Consider the following 17,634-nt stretch of genomic DNA (forward strand, 5'->3'; position numbering starts at 1 on the left):
TCCTTAAAACTGTATAAGGGATATTTACTAACCTATGCTCTTAGTGTAAAATTTGAGGAATCACCATTGCTGCCTTCTCTACACAGGATAAATTGTACTGTCTACATCATTTTCCTCTAGATGAGTAGATTTCCTTCTTGTTTTATACCACCGTATCCCAATGGACGACTTCCCTTTCACATAAGTATAGATGAAAACAGAATCTGCCCTTGTGTTTGGTGAAGTCACAAAGGCAGAAACGAGAACAGACTTTGTCCCCAGTACTTTTCAACTTCCGACCAGTGAGTCATTTCTCCTTTACCTAATTTTCTAGTGTAATCAAACCTCTTCAGTAACAACACACTTACTTCCCTCTTGATTCACCATGTTTGATGGGTATGTTGCAGATGCGCCTATTTTTATCTTTGTCCCATGGCTACATGCCTATGGCTACATTATTAAATCTATAGCCCTTGCCTACATTTTTGGCACTGAACAGCTATGTAGGCATTTTAGATGTGTGGGGTTCATCATTCTCACCAGCGATGATCACCTGATAAAAAATTGGGTCGACAGATCTACACTGCAAGTACAATACTAATATTACACTGTATGTTCCAACCAGAGAAATTCATTCTTGTGCACTTCAAAATCTCTAGCTTTGTGCTGGCCAGCTGTACAGAGGTTAATTTTATCTACTGATTAATTCATTCTCCTCAAAAAATTGAGGAGACACTACTAACCTTTATTCAAAATCTAATCTTATTTATCCATTACCCATTAAGGAGGTGGAAGGAAATTCTCCTTCCCTGCACATACACACACAGAGAGCAATAAAAAACTTGAGTACTAAATAACTTCCAGATTGTGTTTTATCATAAATAAAAAAGAAATTATATTCATACTGCACAGATGGTTTTGATGGATAAATGAAATAGTATAAAAGCTGAGTCAGCTTTTACTTATTGAAGTAATGGTCTCAGTCCTCAGCTGAGGTGAACACACACAGCTATGGACAGTTTTTTTAGGCTGTCTAAACCAACCAGTAATGAACAATAAGATGGAACCTGTCACTAGGTATTAGTGGCTTTTAGAGGTGACTGTACCTCCTTCTGCAAGGTACACTCTGGCCTAAGCAATATAGGTGGAAATAGTGTAAGGCCTTTAATTTGAACAATATCAGCTGGTGAGTATACTGGCTCTGTAGTTCCAATGAACTAGTGGTACAATACAAAACAGCTCCGCTGCAACAGTAGAGCCAGTCCTGTTATTTTTAGTAACCCCACTACACAATCCAATGAAACATCATTAATTTGCATGACTTGCAAACTGATATGAAAAATATTCAACCAAAAACAAAACAAAACAAAATAAACCAACCAACCAAACAAACAAAAAGGCTGTATGCTTCCAAAGAGTGGTAGGATTGACAGTCTCTTTGCCACTTGAAAGGTACAGCAAGGCTCATAGTATTCATAATGGAGACTAATTCATTTGGAAATGTATCTGCAACTGACTAGGCTAGAAATTATTTCAAAGGAGTTCTAGAAAAAATAAAAGTAAAAAACATTTTGATTAAAAAGATGTTTCTGCCTTGGAGAGCGTTATACATGCTTTCCTGGATATCCAGATCTGATTCTTTGAAATAAAATCATTTTTAAGTGTTAGGATATGATTTCCAGGTACTAACACCAACACTTCCTAACCATAAAGTAGATCGTGCTTTAGAAATGTTTTACAATGTATTTGAGCATCTACCATTAGCACTCTTCATGTTATCATCCTATGTGCTTAAATATAAGCTCATACTCGGTATATTAACATTTGTTTGGTTATCTGAATTAAATTTAGGAAAACAAATGTATTTTACAGTTTAGTAGCTGAGTCTGAACAGTCTCTGTGAGGTGAGTTAGTGTTTCAAGGTTAAAAATGAAACACTTCCAGCACTTGAAATAAACGAGTTACTATTTTTAATACTTGTTTTTGTTTCTGCTTTTTCTCCCAACAGCTATTTGTTGTTCTTTGTTCTGCAACAACTATGTCAAATGTAGATGTGACATAGGAGGGAAGATTTCAGAAGAATAAATTCACATGTAGGCCCAATGTGGCAATGTAGCTAACATGTACTGGTTGGTATTTCCAGAGGGTGTGCAGCACAAGAGGACAGCCTCACTGCCTTGGAGGTGCTGGGAGAACACCTTCAGCCCAAGAATGACTTGCTGTAACTTTCCGAGGCTGGGTCAACAAGGTACAGGTTTCCATTGAAGGAAGAAAGTAGCCATGTGCTGTTCTTGACCTATCATAGAATCATAGAATATCCTGAGTTGGAAGGGACCCATAAGGATCATCAAGTCCAACTCCTGGCACCACACAGGTCTACCCAAAAACTCAGACCATATGACCAAGCACAGTCCAAACGCTTCTTAAACTCCGACAAGCTTGGTACCATGACTACATCCCTGGGGAGGCCATTCCAGTGTGCAACAACCCTCTCAGTGAAGAGCCTCTTCCTGATACCCAGCCTGAACCTCCTCTGTCACAGCTTGACACCATTTCCTTGGGTCCTGTCACTGGTGACTAAAGAGATCAGTGCCTGCCCCTCCACTCCCACTCATGAGGAAGCTGTAGACCTCAATGAGGTCTCCTCTCAGCCTCCTCTTTTCCAGGAGGAACAGGCCAAGTGATCTCAGCCACTTCTCATACATCTTCCCCTCCAGGCACTTCCCCAGCTTAGTAGCACCCCTAGTAGTCCTATTTTATTAGGCTTTGTGAAAGGACCTGCCAGAACACTGCTCTCCTTCCTCCTCCAGCTGCACAAGTGGCATCAGGTTCGTATAGAAAGAACACCTCTATAAGCCTCTGTCCAGATCACAGATATTCACAAGGTTTATTTAGGCTGCTGATTTGAAGGCCTATTTCTCCCCACAGAGACAGCAAAGAAACACGTGTTCCTCCAGAGGGCTGTTCAGGGCATTTAAGAGAGGTGGCTGCCATGTTCCATTGATCCCAGGAGACTGCCAGGCTGCTAACTTAAGGACCATCTGAGGCAGATGTTACAGCCATGATTCTCGGAGCACAGCGTTAGCCCCAACTAACACCACGGCTGAATTCAAACATGCAAGCATCAACCTGGAACAGCCAAGGCAATGTTGGATTTGGCCCAGCTTGTCAGCCTGTGGGTAGGTTTGCCAGGATCTATAGCACAGCTGTAGTTATCTTATTTATCATAGTTGCCTTATTTATTTGTTCAAACTGTTGATTTTTTTTTCCTATTAATTTAAATGCTCATACAGTGGAAGTTCTTGCAAACAATGACCTGTAGGATTATTATTTTATTTTATTTTATTTTATTTTATTTTATTTTATTTTATTTTATTTTATTTTATTTTATTTTATTTTATTTCATTTCATTTCATTTCCCAGAATTCACTCTTTACGTAGTTAGCATCAACTAACTAGCATGAAGGAAGAAAGGGCTTCCTTGAACCACCATTCACACACACTAGGACTGAAGCTACCAGTACTGATATTGCCTTTTCAGCTGTTTTAACAGTGGGAAAACTCCTTTTGGTGCTTGCTACACGCCACACGCCAACTTGTATTAAAGTTGGCGCAGAACCTGGCCTGGACTCCATCTTTCTGTGTGTGTATTCATGAAAAAATAAAAACAGGTGAGCTGTGCTGGGCATAGTATCAGAAGACACTGAGGACAAATCATTGAGGTAGTTATTATTTTTGTAAAGATGCCGTTAAAGCAGCCGTGTGCTTCGCGCCGCCCGCTCCCGCCCCTCAGCCGCCAGGCTCGGAGGCCTCGCGCCCGCGGGGCCCGCCATTGCCGGTCGCTATGGAGACGGCGCCATCCCGCCGGACGCCTCCACGGGCCGGGGGGTCGGGGGGGGATGGGAGAGGTTGAGGGGGGCTGCAAGGCTTGAGCGCGGAGCCCCGCCCCCCTGTCGCGGTGGTGCCGCCCAGGCCGGCGCCACGCGCGCGGTGCGCATGCGCGCGGCGGTGTTGCGCAGTGAGGGCGCCGCGCCGTCCTCGCCGTGGTCGCCGCCTCAGCGCCGCCGCCTCCGCGCCGTTGGGCCCCGGCTCGCGCCGCGCCCGCCATGGCCGACCCCCGCCTCAGGCAGATCAAGATCAAAGCCGGCGTCGTCAAGCGGTGAGTGCGCGGCTGGGCGCCGCCGCTGCCGCCATCCCCGTCCTCAGCCGTTGGGAGCCGTTGGTGGCCGTTGGGAGCCGTTGGGGGAGGCCCAGGGCGGTGCCGCCGAGCGTGGCGCGGTGCCGGGGGCCGCGGCTGGCGGTGCTTGTGCCTCGCCGCCGGGCCCGGGAGGAGGAGGCCTGCCCCTGCCCCTGCCCCTGCCCCTGCCCTGCCCCTGCCCCTGCCGCAGCCGGGCGGTTGTGGTGCGTGGGGGCCGTGCCGGGGCCCGAACCACCCCGGGGGCCCCCAGGGGTCGGGCTGCCCCGCCGGGGCTCACTTGCTGCGGGTCTCGAAACAAACGTGGGGTGGGGGGCTCGCGGTTGCATAGGTGACGCTGCCCGGTGGGTTGTAACACGAGCCTCGGTTTTGTCTGGTTGTAACGCGCTGAATGTGTGAATTCCTCGTGTTATGGCCATAAGCACGAGGCTCTGATGTGAAATGTTTAGACGCAGTGTGATTTTGTGAAGGCTGGAACCTACAAAGGCTGCACTGGCTCAAGCATAGGAAATAGCATGTGTGCTGGATCAGGATGTTAAATAGTCCGGTTTCATGCCGTCTGCTTTCTATTATGATTTACTAATTTATGTCAGTAAAAGCCTAAAAGCAATAAGGGCACAATTCCTCATATCTGATGAGGTTTGAAAGATTGGATCTTAGACTAAAAAAGTAAAATGGATAAAGGTTTATCATTTTTACTCTAGGTAACAATTTGGGTTTCTGGGCTCAAATTGGGGAGCAGTTCTTAAGTGCTGCTACAAGCAAGAAGTTGATTCTATGATTCTAATATCCTGTTTCTTTTCATTGTGTGTGGTGAGCAAATCATGAGCATGTGTTGTTTTTAAGCCAGGTAACTTTAGTGTGGTGTGACTGAGTGGCTTAGTGACTGCCTCTTGCTCTGGGTCCCTTTCATGACCTATGTTATGGTTACTGGCTTTGGTGGACAGCAACATGATAAATGGCATCTTTGCATTTGTAAGTTTCTGGTGTTTTATGTCTGTGCTCATAAGCAAAGTATTCTGAAGTGTGGCAAAACTAGATCTTTTTATTTATTTATTTATTTGTCTTTTGGTGTGTATTCTTTCTTCTAGTCAAAAGAATTTGTTGGTGTCTACTCTTACATTAGTAGTTTGTAGAAGTTTCTGTACTGGTTTATTGCAGCTGTTTCATAGTTTTGTGATAGTATCTAACAGTGTTGTAGTATCTAATACCGCTTAAGATGACCATTACTTCATACATCATCACAGAAGCTACCTGAAACACTTTCAGTTCATAGACTGGAAAACAGGGTAAGTCTACACCAGATGATGACCTATGTGGAGACCCCAGTCAGTCAGAGCTGTTGCAGGCCTGCCTGTATGTTCACATGTTGAATACTGTGTTGTATGGCTGTGTCTTCTTGGACCTGAAGACAGTTTAATGATTCCAACATGGTTGTGCAGTACAAGGAGCTGGCTCAGAGTCTGTCTGCCACTGACCTTAGTGCTTTTAGCTCTGAAATGAGCTTGCATGTTCTTAGTTTGAATTTCTCTGCTTCTGCAATTTCAGTGAGTCTGAGAGAGCTGAGAACAAGAGATTAGAACTTGGTATATTTCTTCACAATTGCATGTGAAGAACTTCTTTTTGTTTGTGTGGCTCTTCTGTTTATTCATGTCATGCTTGGAAGTCCAGGGGTGCTTATTTTGATACTGTGACAACCATGTGGCATCCAAGTTCCCAAGTAGGCTGCTAAAGTTCCCACTCAATATTAGTCCAGTTACAATGATGCTAACACAGTTCAAATAATACACAGTTAAAATTATATATACCCAAAGCTTCTACTTTGCTTCTAATAGTACCTTTTCCCTGATGGTATACTCTCCCTTTTATTGGCTGTCTGGGTCCAAAGGCTGTTGGCTCAATATGGTCGTGGGGAGGGCACAGATCTGAGGAAGTCATCAACGTCCCAGATCCTTTGCTGGGAGGAAAGTTATGTTGATGGTTTCTTATTTTTCTGAGTCAGATATATTAGTTTATTTTCATTGTTTTGTGCTCCACCTTTTATCTGATTCTACTGTATATGGTGCGTTCTATGTACATTGGATAATTGTTATCTTAAAACTGGTTGTACCCATCTCTCAGGGCTACATTCCTTTGATCGCTACTTGACTGTAGGTAAGTTGTTCATAGCAGTGGGACATTTCAGCATCTTCTTGTGACTGTGTTTTCAAAGGCTCTGCTATCATCCCATGTTCCTGCTCTTACTGGATTTGATCTTTTATGCTGCTTTTTAATTCAAAGTCAGAGACAACTCATTCTTCCTAAAATAATTTCTTTAAAAAATTCAATACAATAACGTCAATTTATGGGATTGTACAAAGTGAGCAAAAGCACAAACGGAGTAAGTATCACCCAGTCATAATAGTGGTTACAGTTAAACTGCTAAAAGAAGATTGTAGCCTGGCCAAGACAAGTCCAGACAAAGTGTGACTTATCCTGAGAGCTAATTTGTTAGCCAAGGCAAGTCCTGTGGCCTCTTACAAGGAATGGTAACACAATATTTAATAAGTTACAGCATAATTCCTGGGCTCTGTATAGGTGAGAAGTCCACTGAAGTGAAACAGTTGGCAATTGTGGTAGGAGAAGACTTAGTGTTGGACTGCAATTTAGGAATCTAAATCTGAACTGCAGTGTTACAGCGTCCTCCTCAGGGGGCCACACATCTGATTATTTCAGGGAGCTGATACATTGAAAAATAAGTTAGACTTACAAAATAAAAAAGTTTTTTTTAAAGATGAGGCCTAATTGGACCAGCTTGCCACACAACTGTGTACATGTCGGGGCTACTACAAAGGAAGTGACAATAGAAGTGCGTTTGACGGGGTTCATATTTGCTTTTGGAGAATGGCTGTGTAAATAAGCAAGTAAACTTATCTTGTGTTTTTTTGTGTGGTAACAATATGCAGAACTACTGTTACTCTGCGGTAGCTGGCCTGTGAGTAAAGGTAACTCCTTTTTTTAAAGGAGAAAAGGAACGCTATCTTACAGTCACTGTGGGGGAAATGGTAGGTCTTGGTAATTGTTGTGAAAGAATGGACAAGCTTAAAGTTAACTTTCTTGTTTCTTTCCTTGTAACCCCACAACTCTCTTAAAATCACTTTTTTTTTTTTTTTTTTAATGCTTAACATAGTGGTAATGTTTTATATCTTGTTAATGTAAAGCATCCTTAGATATTGTACATTTTTCACATGGATGTAGTTATAGCCCAAGCACATGGGATGTAAGGGATGTTGCCTAGGTATTGATGACAGTCGTAGCAGCAGCTCCCATGTCTGTCAGTTGCTCACAGATGCAAGAAGAGGCATGGCTCTGTCTCACTCCGCCCCTCCTTTTCAAACTAGAAGCCTTGTTCAGTACTCTGTATTGTAGCTGGTGTGCATGTGACCTGAGTCAACTTAGGAAAGTTAACATTTTCCATAGAAAATAATAGAGCAGTTATTTAGGTATTTACTCATAATATTTGAGAGGATTCACACAAAGGCTTAACATGCCAAAAGTGACTGACTTAAGGCTTCAATTAATTTTCCTTATTTTTTCTGAGAAGAACCTAGTCTGTAAAGCTGATTTTTTTTGAAGCAACCAATGCTCAGACTAGGAGAATAATAATAATAATAAAGATACGGGACAGGAACTGCTAGGATGTTCTGAACTTTCTTGACATTTCTTTTGTCTTTTTTAATCACCTGCTGTAGCCCACTCTATAATCTTTTAGCAGTTCCTTATCTCACCACTTTTTTTTGAGCTAAGAACAAAACAGCTGCTTAATGTGGGATTTTTTTAGCCGTGTATCATAGATTCTTCGTGTACCCCTCTTGAAATGTCTATTGTAGTTGTGGATAATTTACTCTGTGTTTCATATTTGTTGTGTATTGGTGAAAGGAACTTGAACTTGGAATGGGGCGAACTTTTTGCATTTTCTGACAAAATTGATAGCCAGGCTCTTGGTGATTCTATACCTTCATTAACCAGAATTCAGATAAGTAGATTTGATGAGCGTGAATAATAATACTTTTTCTATTTGTGTTTTATGTCCAAGAAAACACTACTTCTGTTTAGTCACTTTCAAAATCATCTTACTCTCAGTAAATCCAAGCTCAGAAAACCTGCCAGACAGTAAGTAGATTGATTTAAAAAAATATATTAAATATCTTATACTCAATTCACATTGGCAATGGTTCTAAAAACTACTGTGAACAAAGTAAGTTGGGGCATGTGAAAATAGCACTGACATTTGCCCATAGTTTCTGTCTGATTAAATGGAAGTGACACCAGTAGATTAGAATGAGACTAAGACAATTCACATTGCAATTGTGTTAGTTTAACTTTAACAATCTTTTAACACTCTTGTTTAAATGTGGCTGACATACCATAATTACGAATCTACAAGCCTTGATTATAGAATTTTACATCATGAACCTATGGGGAAAGTGTATTGATTTTCGTGAAGCAGCCCTTTTTAAAACCACCTTTCTAAAACTATGGAATCTTCCCAAGATTTTTTTTTTGCCTGTACCACTGGCAATGATTCTACTTTTTCTCTTTGTAAAATATTGTCATTGTAAATTACATTACCAAATAGCTCACACTGTCATCTTTTTTCTAAGTATGGAAAGTTCTGAAAGTTATTAAAAACAGTTGGTTTCTTTTAAATATAATTATAAACAATGAAAGTTAAATTGTATGGCTGCGTTTATGATACATTTTGTACAAGTGACATGAAATATTGCAGAGAATGCTTTTTTTTTTCCTGTATGGTGACTGTTGGTAATTCAAGCACAAAACTAGTTAATTTTCTTGATTACTCAAGAAATTTGCTATTTCTGGTGAAAAACACAAATAGTCTTCTGACCACCACATGAACTGTTGATCTTTTACTTGTTTCCCATTAGCCACAGGCATGAGTTGTTAATCTTATCATTAATATATTGAAAAGAAACTCAAGTCTCCTCTCTTTATACTCATTATAGTTAGAAGATTGTATGTAACAACTGCACGTTAGCTCAATAGAAAAGGCTGGGATACGGGTTTTGGGGAATGATCTGCAGAGCTGCTCAGCTATACTGAGTCAGCATGATAAAGCTATTTCATGTGTTTACACTGTACATCCAAGAGCACAGATGCAGGAGGGTGAATATGTTGCATGCGCTATTGGATACAGGCTGGCTCTGTATCCAAATTAAATAACCTTTCTCATAGTGCAGGAGCATTGTGCAGCTGCTGCCTAGGGCTGTGGCCAGTTCAATCGTGGAGTCATAACAGCACACCCTGTAAACTTGGGCTCAGAGCTAGACAAATTTCTTTGTTGGTCCAGAGCTACTTAGATGTGTCTGGAGTACCTCTTGTACTGCTCTTGACATCAGGATCCCATACAAAAAGTCTCGAGTTGGCCCTGCAATTGAAGGACACTACAGTTGTTTAGATTTATTAACTTAGTGTCTGTCCCACAGAAAGCCTTCTCTATATGAACTAACTGTGAAAATGCTGCGACTTCTTTTACACCATGTTGCAACTGCATTTACACAGTGCTGTCTAACATCTGTAATGTGCAAGGTTGGCAATCCAGGTGATTAATTTAAGGGTAATTGCAAGTTGACTCAATTCTCCAGAAACAAAGCTACTTGTTTGAAAGGGATCCTATTTTTCTGTGTTTTTAAATGCATGCTTTCTTTTAAACTTTGGGGCTATAGAACAGTATGAATGCAGAGTTTTTTCTTTTTTTTTTTTTTTTTTTTCTTTAAAAGCTGTGAGAAGAGCACAGCTTTTGTTTTTGTGTGTGTGTGTTAAAATTGTGTAGATTCTTAAAAATGTATCTTGATTTATTTTGTTTTTGAGTAGATACAAACACTGGTTCCCTTTTGGGGAAATTTAAATTAGTAATGTTCAGACCTTTAAAAGTTTCCCACCTTCACATTCCTTCCTCCATGCAATTACCTCTTTTGAAAAAAAAAAAAATACAAAAGCCTCCAGTGAAATAAGTCTCATAGTTTTGCCTTAGAGGGCAGAAAATAATAATTAACACAGAAACAGTCTCATGCATGTCCATGTTGACCATAGTAATCTGTTGATGTCATCTTAATTGGCAGAAATATGTGACACACTGTGTGTATCACCATAGGTGTCAGTAGTAATACTATGTTAAGGAGGAAATTATGTACATATGTATCTTAAATTTGGGTACCTATGCACAGGTGTGTCTTTCCAACCTTAAAAACTTTCATCAGTCTTTAAAATTTAGGGAAATGGTGTAGTAATAGTTGCTTTGCAAACCTTGTTTGATGACATTATGCATACTTCTAGTACTGTTGTCTTGTGTATGATTGTACATGTACATTTTCTTCGTGGGATTCTAACCCATGGCATGGAGCCATATATTCAACTATGTGGATAAAACAGCTACAAATAATAGTTTTGAGTGCTGAATTAGAATGTGGATGTATGGAAAAACAATTATATTAAATTTATGGTAGTGCTTTATATACAGAAGATGAATTACAGCTGCGTTAACAACTGTTATCCATCCGGGCTAGACTTTGAGTTAAATATTAGGAAGTTCTGTACATTGTACATGCGTAAATCTTATTTACGATAATGGGACCTATTATATTTTTATGTTTTCCTTAAACTGTACTCAACCTCTTTCCCAATCCGTCATGAACTGACTACAGACATAGTTTGACTTTAGTTCTGTTCAAGTTTGATCATCATTTCAACACTTCCACTTTGCTGTTCTACTTCTACTGGGGGGGGGGAGGGAGGCAGTTGACCCCACAGAAGCCTTGTTTCTTGTTCTCCCATCTCTGGAAGTGAAGTTCTCATGTTCCTTTAGATTTACAATTTTCGACCTGTATCCAATTCCCTTCTGTGCTGTTCTCTCAGAATTTTTGCTGCTTCAGAATCTATTTAGGCTTTAATGATAAACTTCTTGCTTCTCTCCAGCTCTCGTCTTCAGCCCATCAGAGATGCTCTTTCAGCATCTTTTCACTCCCCTTTCTCTTCTTTGACCCTAACCATACAAGTGGCTTCTTGCAGTATCATAGCACTGGCTGCTGGTGTTCAGTAATACTCATTTGAAGCAGAGTTTGTTAGCAGAGGAAAAGGGGAACTTCAGCTATTGCTATGACAATAATTTTTGGGGAAAAAATAAAACTTCATGAATGTACTGCAAGAGCAGGAAAATAACTGTTGAGAGGCAGGGCCAAAATGTGAAGCCCCAGAGAATCAGAGAGATCTAAAATTAAAAATTGTATATTGCATCTTATTTATTATTAAAAATATGCTATAAAATGTTAAAACCAAATCATTTTTAAGCTGAAAGAATTTTCTAACTTCAAAAATACCCTGTAACTGATTTTCACAGTCTTCTCAGTAGTAATCCATGACAAGTGCCAAGCCTGCAAAGTTAACCTGAAAATGTCCTTAGAAAATGTAGCTTAGTTTTGTGAGCCATATAGATACAGGAGGGGTTAAAAAAAACATGTATATACTTGTATGTTGTTATACCTCAATTTGACTCAAGAAGTTTTATCTTTTCTGGTTATTTTGTTGCTGTCAAGAAAATGAATATGTAAATAAGAGGTCTGGTCCAAATCCAAAAGCATTCAGTTACTGACAGCTGAGAAGATACAGCAGGTGGTGATACCTGACATACCTGTGTCAAGTACTGTATTTCTTGCCTCCTTTCTTCCTTGACTTTTCCACCTAGGCCCTGGTTTGTAATGTAGATGCGCTTACGAAGCCTCAGTGAAACCAGGCATGTGCGTATAACTAACAAACAAAACAAAATCAACAAACCATAAAGCCAGTTAGGCTATTATTGATTTCTAGGTTTGAAGTAAGTCAGCATAGATTATTTCATTATCTACTCAATACAATTTTGTCAGCTTTGAGTTTCCTGTATGCTTAGCATATATGTTAATACACTGTGGTTAACGTTAACATCAGTTTTGAAGAGATCATCATAGAATCATCACAGAATGGTTTGGGTTGGAAGGGACCGTAAAGGTCACCTAATTCCAATTCCCCTGCCATGGACAGGGACACCTTCCACCTGAACAGGTTGCTCAAAGCCCCATCCAGACTGACCTTGAACACCTCACGGGATGGGGCATCCACGGCTTCTCTAGGCAATCTGTTCCAGTGCCTCAGCACCCTCAGAGTAAAGAATTTCTTCCTTATATCTAATCTAAACCTACCCTCTTTTAGTTTAAATGCATTACTCCATGTCCGATCCCTGCATTCCCTGACAAAGAGTCCCTCCCCAGCTTTCCTGTAGGCCCCCTTTAGGTACTGGAAGGCTGCTCTAAGGTCTCCTCAGGGCCTTCTCTTCCCCAGGCTGAACAGCCCCAACTCCTTCAGCCTGTCCTTATATGAGAGGTGCTCCAGCCCCTTGATCATCCTCGTGTCCCTGATCTGGACATGTTCGAATACTTCCATGTCCTTGTTGTGCTGGAGGCCCCAGAGCTGAACACAACACTCCAAATGGGGTCTCACAAGAGCAGAGCAGAGGGGGAGAATCATCTCCCTCACCCTGCTGGCCATGCTGCTTTTGATGTAGCCCAGGATACGGTCAGCTTTCAGGGCTGCGAGCACACATGGCCAGCTCCTGTGGAGCTTCTCATCCACCAGGTCTTCCTCCTCAGGGCAGCTCTCAATCCATTCTCCGTCCAGCCTGTGCTTGGTTAGGTTTGCCTCAGCCCAGATGCAGGACCTTGCACGTGGCCTTGTTGAACCTCATGAGGTTCACACAGGCCCACCTCTCAAGCCTGCCCAGGTCCCTCTGGAAGGCATCCCTTCCCTCCAGCGTGTCCACTGCACCACACAGCTTGGTGTCATCAGCAAACTTGCTGAGGGTGCACTCAATCCCACTGTCCTTGTCACCAACTATGTTAAACATTTCTGGTCCATGTACTGACCTCTGGGGAACACCATTCATCGCTGTCTTCACGTGGACATAGAGCCATTGACCGCAACTCCTGAGTGGTACAGTCCAGCCAGTTCCTTACCTTGCATGCCGTTTCAATAGTGAAGCTATTCAATAACAAAAGTGGCACTCTAATCTTCAGAGCTCCACCGAGCTCACTCAGTCCAGCCAGGGAAGCACTTCTTGGGTGGATTTTTCTAATACGGGAGTATTGGAAATACTGAAGTCTGTGTCTGGTGGCATAAACACATAGGTACCATTCTAGCTCGTGCACAACCTCATTTGTTGGAGTGGGGAAAGCATACCAACAGTAGTAGTGTGTGCTCATGCTGTTCTTACACTGCTTGCAATTTTTACATTGAGCATCTATTATTACTTTGTGCCTATTACTGTGGCTCAGAAAGATGGAAATTTTGTCTTTCTAGTACAGATGTTTCTCCTGTTAGATGTAAGTTCTTAGAAAATATAAAGAAATTAAGGACAAGATTAAAAAAAAGCCTTCTGCCATCCTGTCTATTGCGCATACTTCTTTCATCTGTCAACCTTCAGATAAACTGTGTTCTCTTCCTGTGATCCACTGGTCAGTGTGGTAGCTCTGCTTGCTGCTGCTAGTGATGCTACTCCAGGAGATGACACTGGGACTGATGTATAAAGAACAGGGTAGGAACTTAAATACATTTGGGAAATGAGAAAGGAGAGGAATCTGTTGCTCTTTCAGTAGCAGCCAGAAGTTAGAACAGTCTAAACCACTTGCAAATCTGCATCCTAAATAGAGTAGGATGCAGTCTCTTGAGAAATCAGCGTCATCCTAAATTTGAAGGTCTAATTCTGGCCCCTGCCCCATCCACTTCTCTTGTCTCCCTGACATCAGTTTCAAATCTTTTGCTGAGCTTGTTCAGTTCGCTTAATGCAAGAGAAAAAATGTCAGCTTTTTTTCTTACTTTGTTAATTTCCTGGTTTGATGAACTGAATTTGGCTCATGGAGAGATTATTTGAGCATTAGTGCTGGCAGGGATGTATGCTGGGGCAGAGAGCAGACTGTGATGGTTTTACCCAGCTGGGCAGCTAACTCCACCACAGGTGCTCTCTCACCCCCCCACTCCCAAAGGGATGTGGTGAGAAAATACAACGAAAAGGGCTCAAGGTTTGAAATCACTCAACAATTATTGTCACGGGCAAAGCAGACTCAATATAGGGAGATTAATAGAAATTATTGCCTATTGCTAGCAGACTAGAACAGTGAGAAACTAAAAACACCCCCCAACCTCTCCCTTCATCAACCTTCTTCTACCTCCTACCCCTGAGCAGTGCAGTGGAACAGGGAATGGGAGCTGTGGTCAGTCCCTGACGCTTTGTCTCTACTGCTCCTTCATGGTCACATCCACCAGGAGCTCCTCCACCCATGGGGGGGCTGCAGCGTGGAGATCTGCTCCATGTGGGACCCATGGGCTGCAGGGGGACAGCCTGCTCCACCAGGGGCCTCTCCCTGCACAGCCCGCAGGGGAACTGCTGCTGCCTGCCTGCAGCACCTCCTGCCCTCCTGCTGCACTCACCTGGGGGGCTGCAGGGCTGCTTCGCTCATACTTTCTCACTCCTCTCTCCCAGCTGCTGTAGCACAGCAGTTTTTTCCCCCTTTCTTTCATCTGTTCTCCCAGAGGCCCAACCAGTGTCCCTCCCTGTCTCAGCTCTGGCCAGCAGCAGGTCCCTTTTGGAGCCGTCTGGAGCTGGCTCTGATCTGATATGGGGCAGCTGCTGGGCTCTGCTCACAGAGGCCACCCTGCTACCAAACCCTTGCCATGTAAACCTAATACACAGACCTCCCTTTAGCAGCAGCTTTTTGACAGTCTTGAACCATCTTGTGTTACTTTGCTCTTCCACTTAAGGAGTGGGGTGAAAGTGTGTAGAGGAAAATAGGTGAGGAAATAAATCATAATGGTATTGTCAGATAGAGAATTTTTTGTTTCCATCTATTTCAAGATTCACTCATGCTCTTTTAGCTCTTATGGTTTTAGTCTGTAGCTTTGAAGTAATAAAACCGTACGGTTTTTTTGTTTTGTTTTTGTTTTGTTTTGTTTTTAAATGCAGAACTAACAAATTGTGGAATTGATTGTTAAGTCCTGTGAAAATCAAATGTGGAAAGGATTTTAAAAGGGCAGCAGCCATGGCCAGGAGCTGACCTAGTGTGTAGTAAACATTGATGGTTTAGTTTTGTTCTTCATTGTTAAGAAGTCTTTAACTTGATTTTTGGAGGCAGGTATACCATAGGAAATGTCACTTTAATCTTGATTTGCTTCTTTATATGCTTTCCCTAATAGTTAACTACTGGCTGCCACTGGAGACAAGGTCCAGAATAATTGGATCTTATGTTTCTTCTTTTTCATTTTTGAAGGACTGGGAGAAGCTAATAAAACACAATTATTTTGTTTGGATTATCTCTTCTGTACATGTATTTCTGGGGGCATGGATTTCTGCTTCAGGGTCCATGAAAGACAAATAAGGAAAGCAAGCTTATTTTCAGTAGATTTTAGCTGGATATGTGGGAGTCTTCACTGAAAATTTAAGGCAGTCTGTAGCCTGAAAAGAGCTATTATAAATGGAGACTTGAAGTATCAGAATCAGCCAATATTAGATATGGTTTGACAACATTTACGTCTCTCATTTATTTCAAGAAATGCAAGGAGAGAATTTTTGGTCAGTAGACTTATTTTAAAAGGGAAAAAAATAAAGGAAAATTCCAGTAAGTGGTTGGTTCTTTGACTATATACCAGGTATCTGTAGCCTAAAGCTCTCACATACTTCCTTATGGCCTGTTGATTGTAAAGCTTGCCAAAACTTGCCAGAAATCAGAATAGGATGTTCAAAATGTTAAATACACATACAATTTCCTTCTTACAGATTTTTTTTAACATCTGATCCAACTGCAACGTATACTTAAATAGTGACAGTCTCTTTGGTATGACTTTTAAATAACTTCCTTTTTTATTGCAACTTTGTTAATTTCTTCAAATCTTTACAATATCTTAAAATGTGAGGCCTTATGTTGAAACTTTAGAATAAAGATTGAATTGTGAAGAAGCAGCTTTACAGCCAAAAGGCAGATGTTCCCAAAGAAAGAAAAAAAAATCAGGGGAAAGAGATCCAAGAAATCATTAAAGCAAAATTGCTTTTTTATTAGTATTATTCATGGCAGATAACGGTAGAGTAGAAATAAAAGGCATTTTGGTTAGATAAGTAATCATGTTTTGAACATGGCTGTATCCCTATGAGGGGAAAGTATGCAAGTGTTTTAAAGTGCTTATGCCATTGACAGAATAAGTCTGTCATGGCCTGAGGTTCTTACTTAGAAGTAGCATCAACCTCTATTTATGAGCAGTGGAAGTTCTTTCAGAAGATGTAGTCCAGGTTCAGTGGTTCTGGAAGAAAGCTTGGCAACTGTTTCTCACTTCAGTTGAAGATGAATGCTCAAGTATCTGTCTTCCCTATTTCTGGCTTACTATGTACATATACAGCTACATATATTGAAAATGTTCTGTAAAATTCACTGTTAAAGAATTGTGGAATGGTTTGGTTTGCTATGGAGTAAAGATTATTAATTTCTTGAGACACAGTAACTGGGGTGCAACTTCGCTCTTCAGGTTTAAGCAGTTTTCACAGAATTAACTACAATAATTTCTAGGTTACAGTTGAGGAACCGTGATGTTCATGGTAATGTTTTGAAGGTTGCAGTGTTGTTCTCTTCGATGAATAACTGGATGACTCATGTTCCTGTTACTGCTGGTCTCTTCTAAGGGGCACTAAAGTTTTCCCCTCACTACATGGCAGCTGACAAATACCAATTTTCTGAAAGTTCATTGCCAAAAAACTTACCTTCAGTTTATTCTACATGCATCTTTTCCTGTGCACAGACTGCCATTAGCTGTATGTTATGGGAAGCTAGGTTGGAGATATATGGCTTTAGTAAGTACATTTACATGTGGAAGAAACAGTGAATTCCCAGTGACATGAGTGCTAGAAAAAGTCATCCTGCTGACATCAGTGGCAGAAATGCTTTTCAATATAAATGTCTGTTATGAAAATATGAGTACCCTGGAAAAATCGGTAACGTATCAGGAAAAATGCACTGTGTTTAGTCTGTGTTTAAACTCATTGTGTTTAAAACAGACTGTAGTGTAAGCTCGGGGGGGGCAGGGGGGGAAGGTGGGATGTACTACTTTTTTTATAAAACAGACAATAACAATATGTAGTTTGTGCTTTCTTGTTGTTGTTGCTGTTCTTGTTTAGCATGGAAAATTTACTTTCTTTACGAAATTGTACAGTGCACTTCATTGGAAGCAATGTGAGATTGATATTGAAAACTCCTTGATTCATCTTGTACCTTTAATCTGTGGATTGTTTCATCACTGTCCAAACACATTTTAAGTTATAATATTAGGGATTTAGGTGGTATTTGAATCTCAAAATATATATAAATATCAAGCTACACAGAATTATATATGCTCAA

The 17,634-nt window shown here is 41.1% G+C and overlaps 1 protein-coding gene across 1 annotated transcript in view; it reads left to right on the plus strand.

Moving 5' to 3' along the window:
- Window positions 1–3,965: 3,965 nt before the first annotated feature.
- The window catches only part of TBCA (tubulin folding cofactor A), a 35,737-nt gene continuing 22,068 nt past the window's right edge, over window positions 3,966–17,634 (plus strand). The window contains exon 1 of the mRNA XM_084503560.1: window positions 3,966–4,138. Within this exon, the coding sequence (XP_084359686.1) occupies window positions 4,086–4,138 (53 nt within the window). The 5' untranslated portion in view covers window positions 3,966–4,085. The remainder of the gene's footprint in view (window positions 4,139–17,634) is intronic.

This window comes from Aythya ferina, assembly GCF_964211825.1.
Source record: "Aythya ferina genome assembly, chromosome: Z".
NCBI classification, from domain to species: domain Eukaryota; kingdom Metazoa; phylum Chordata; class Aves; order Anseriformes; family Anatidae; genus Aythya; species Aythya ferina.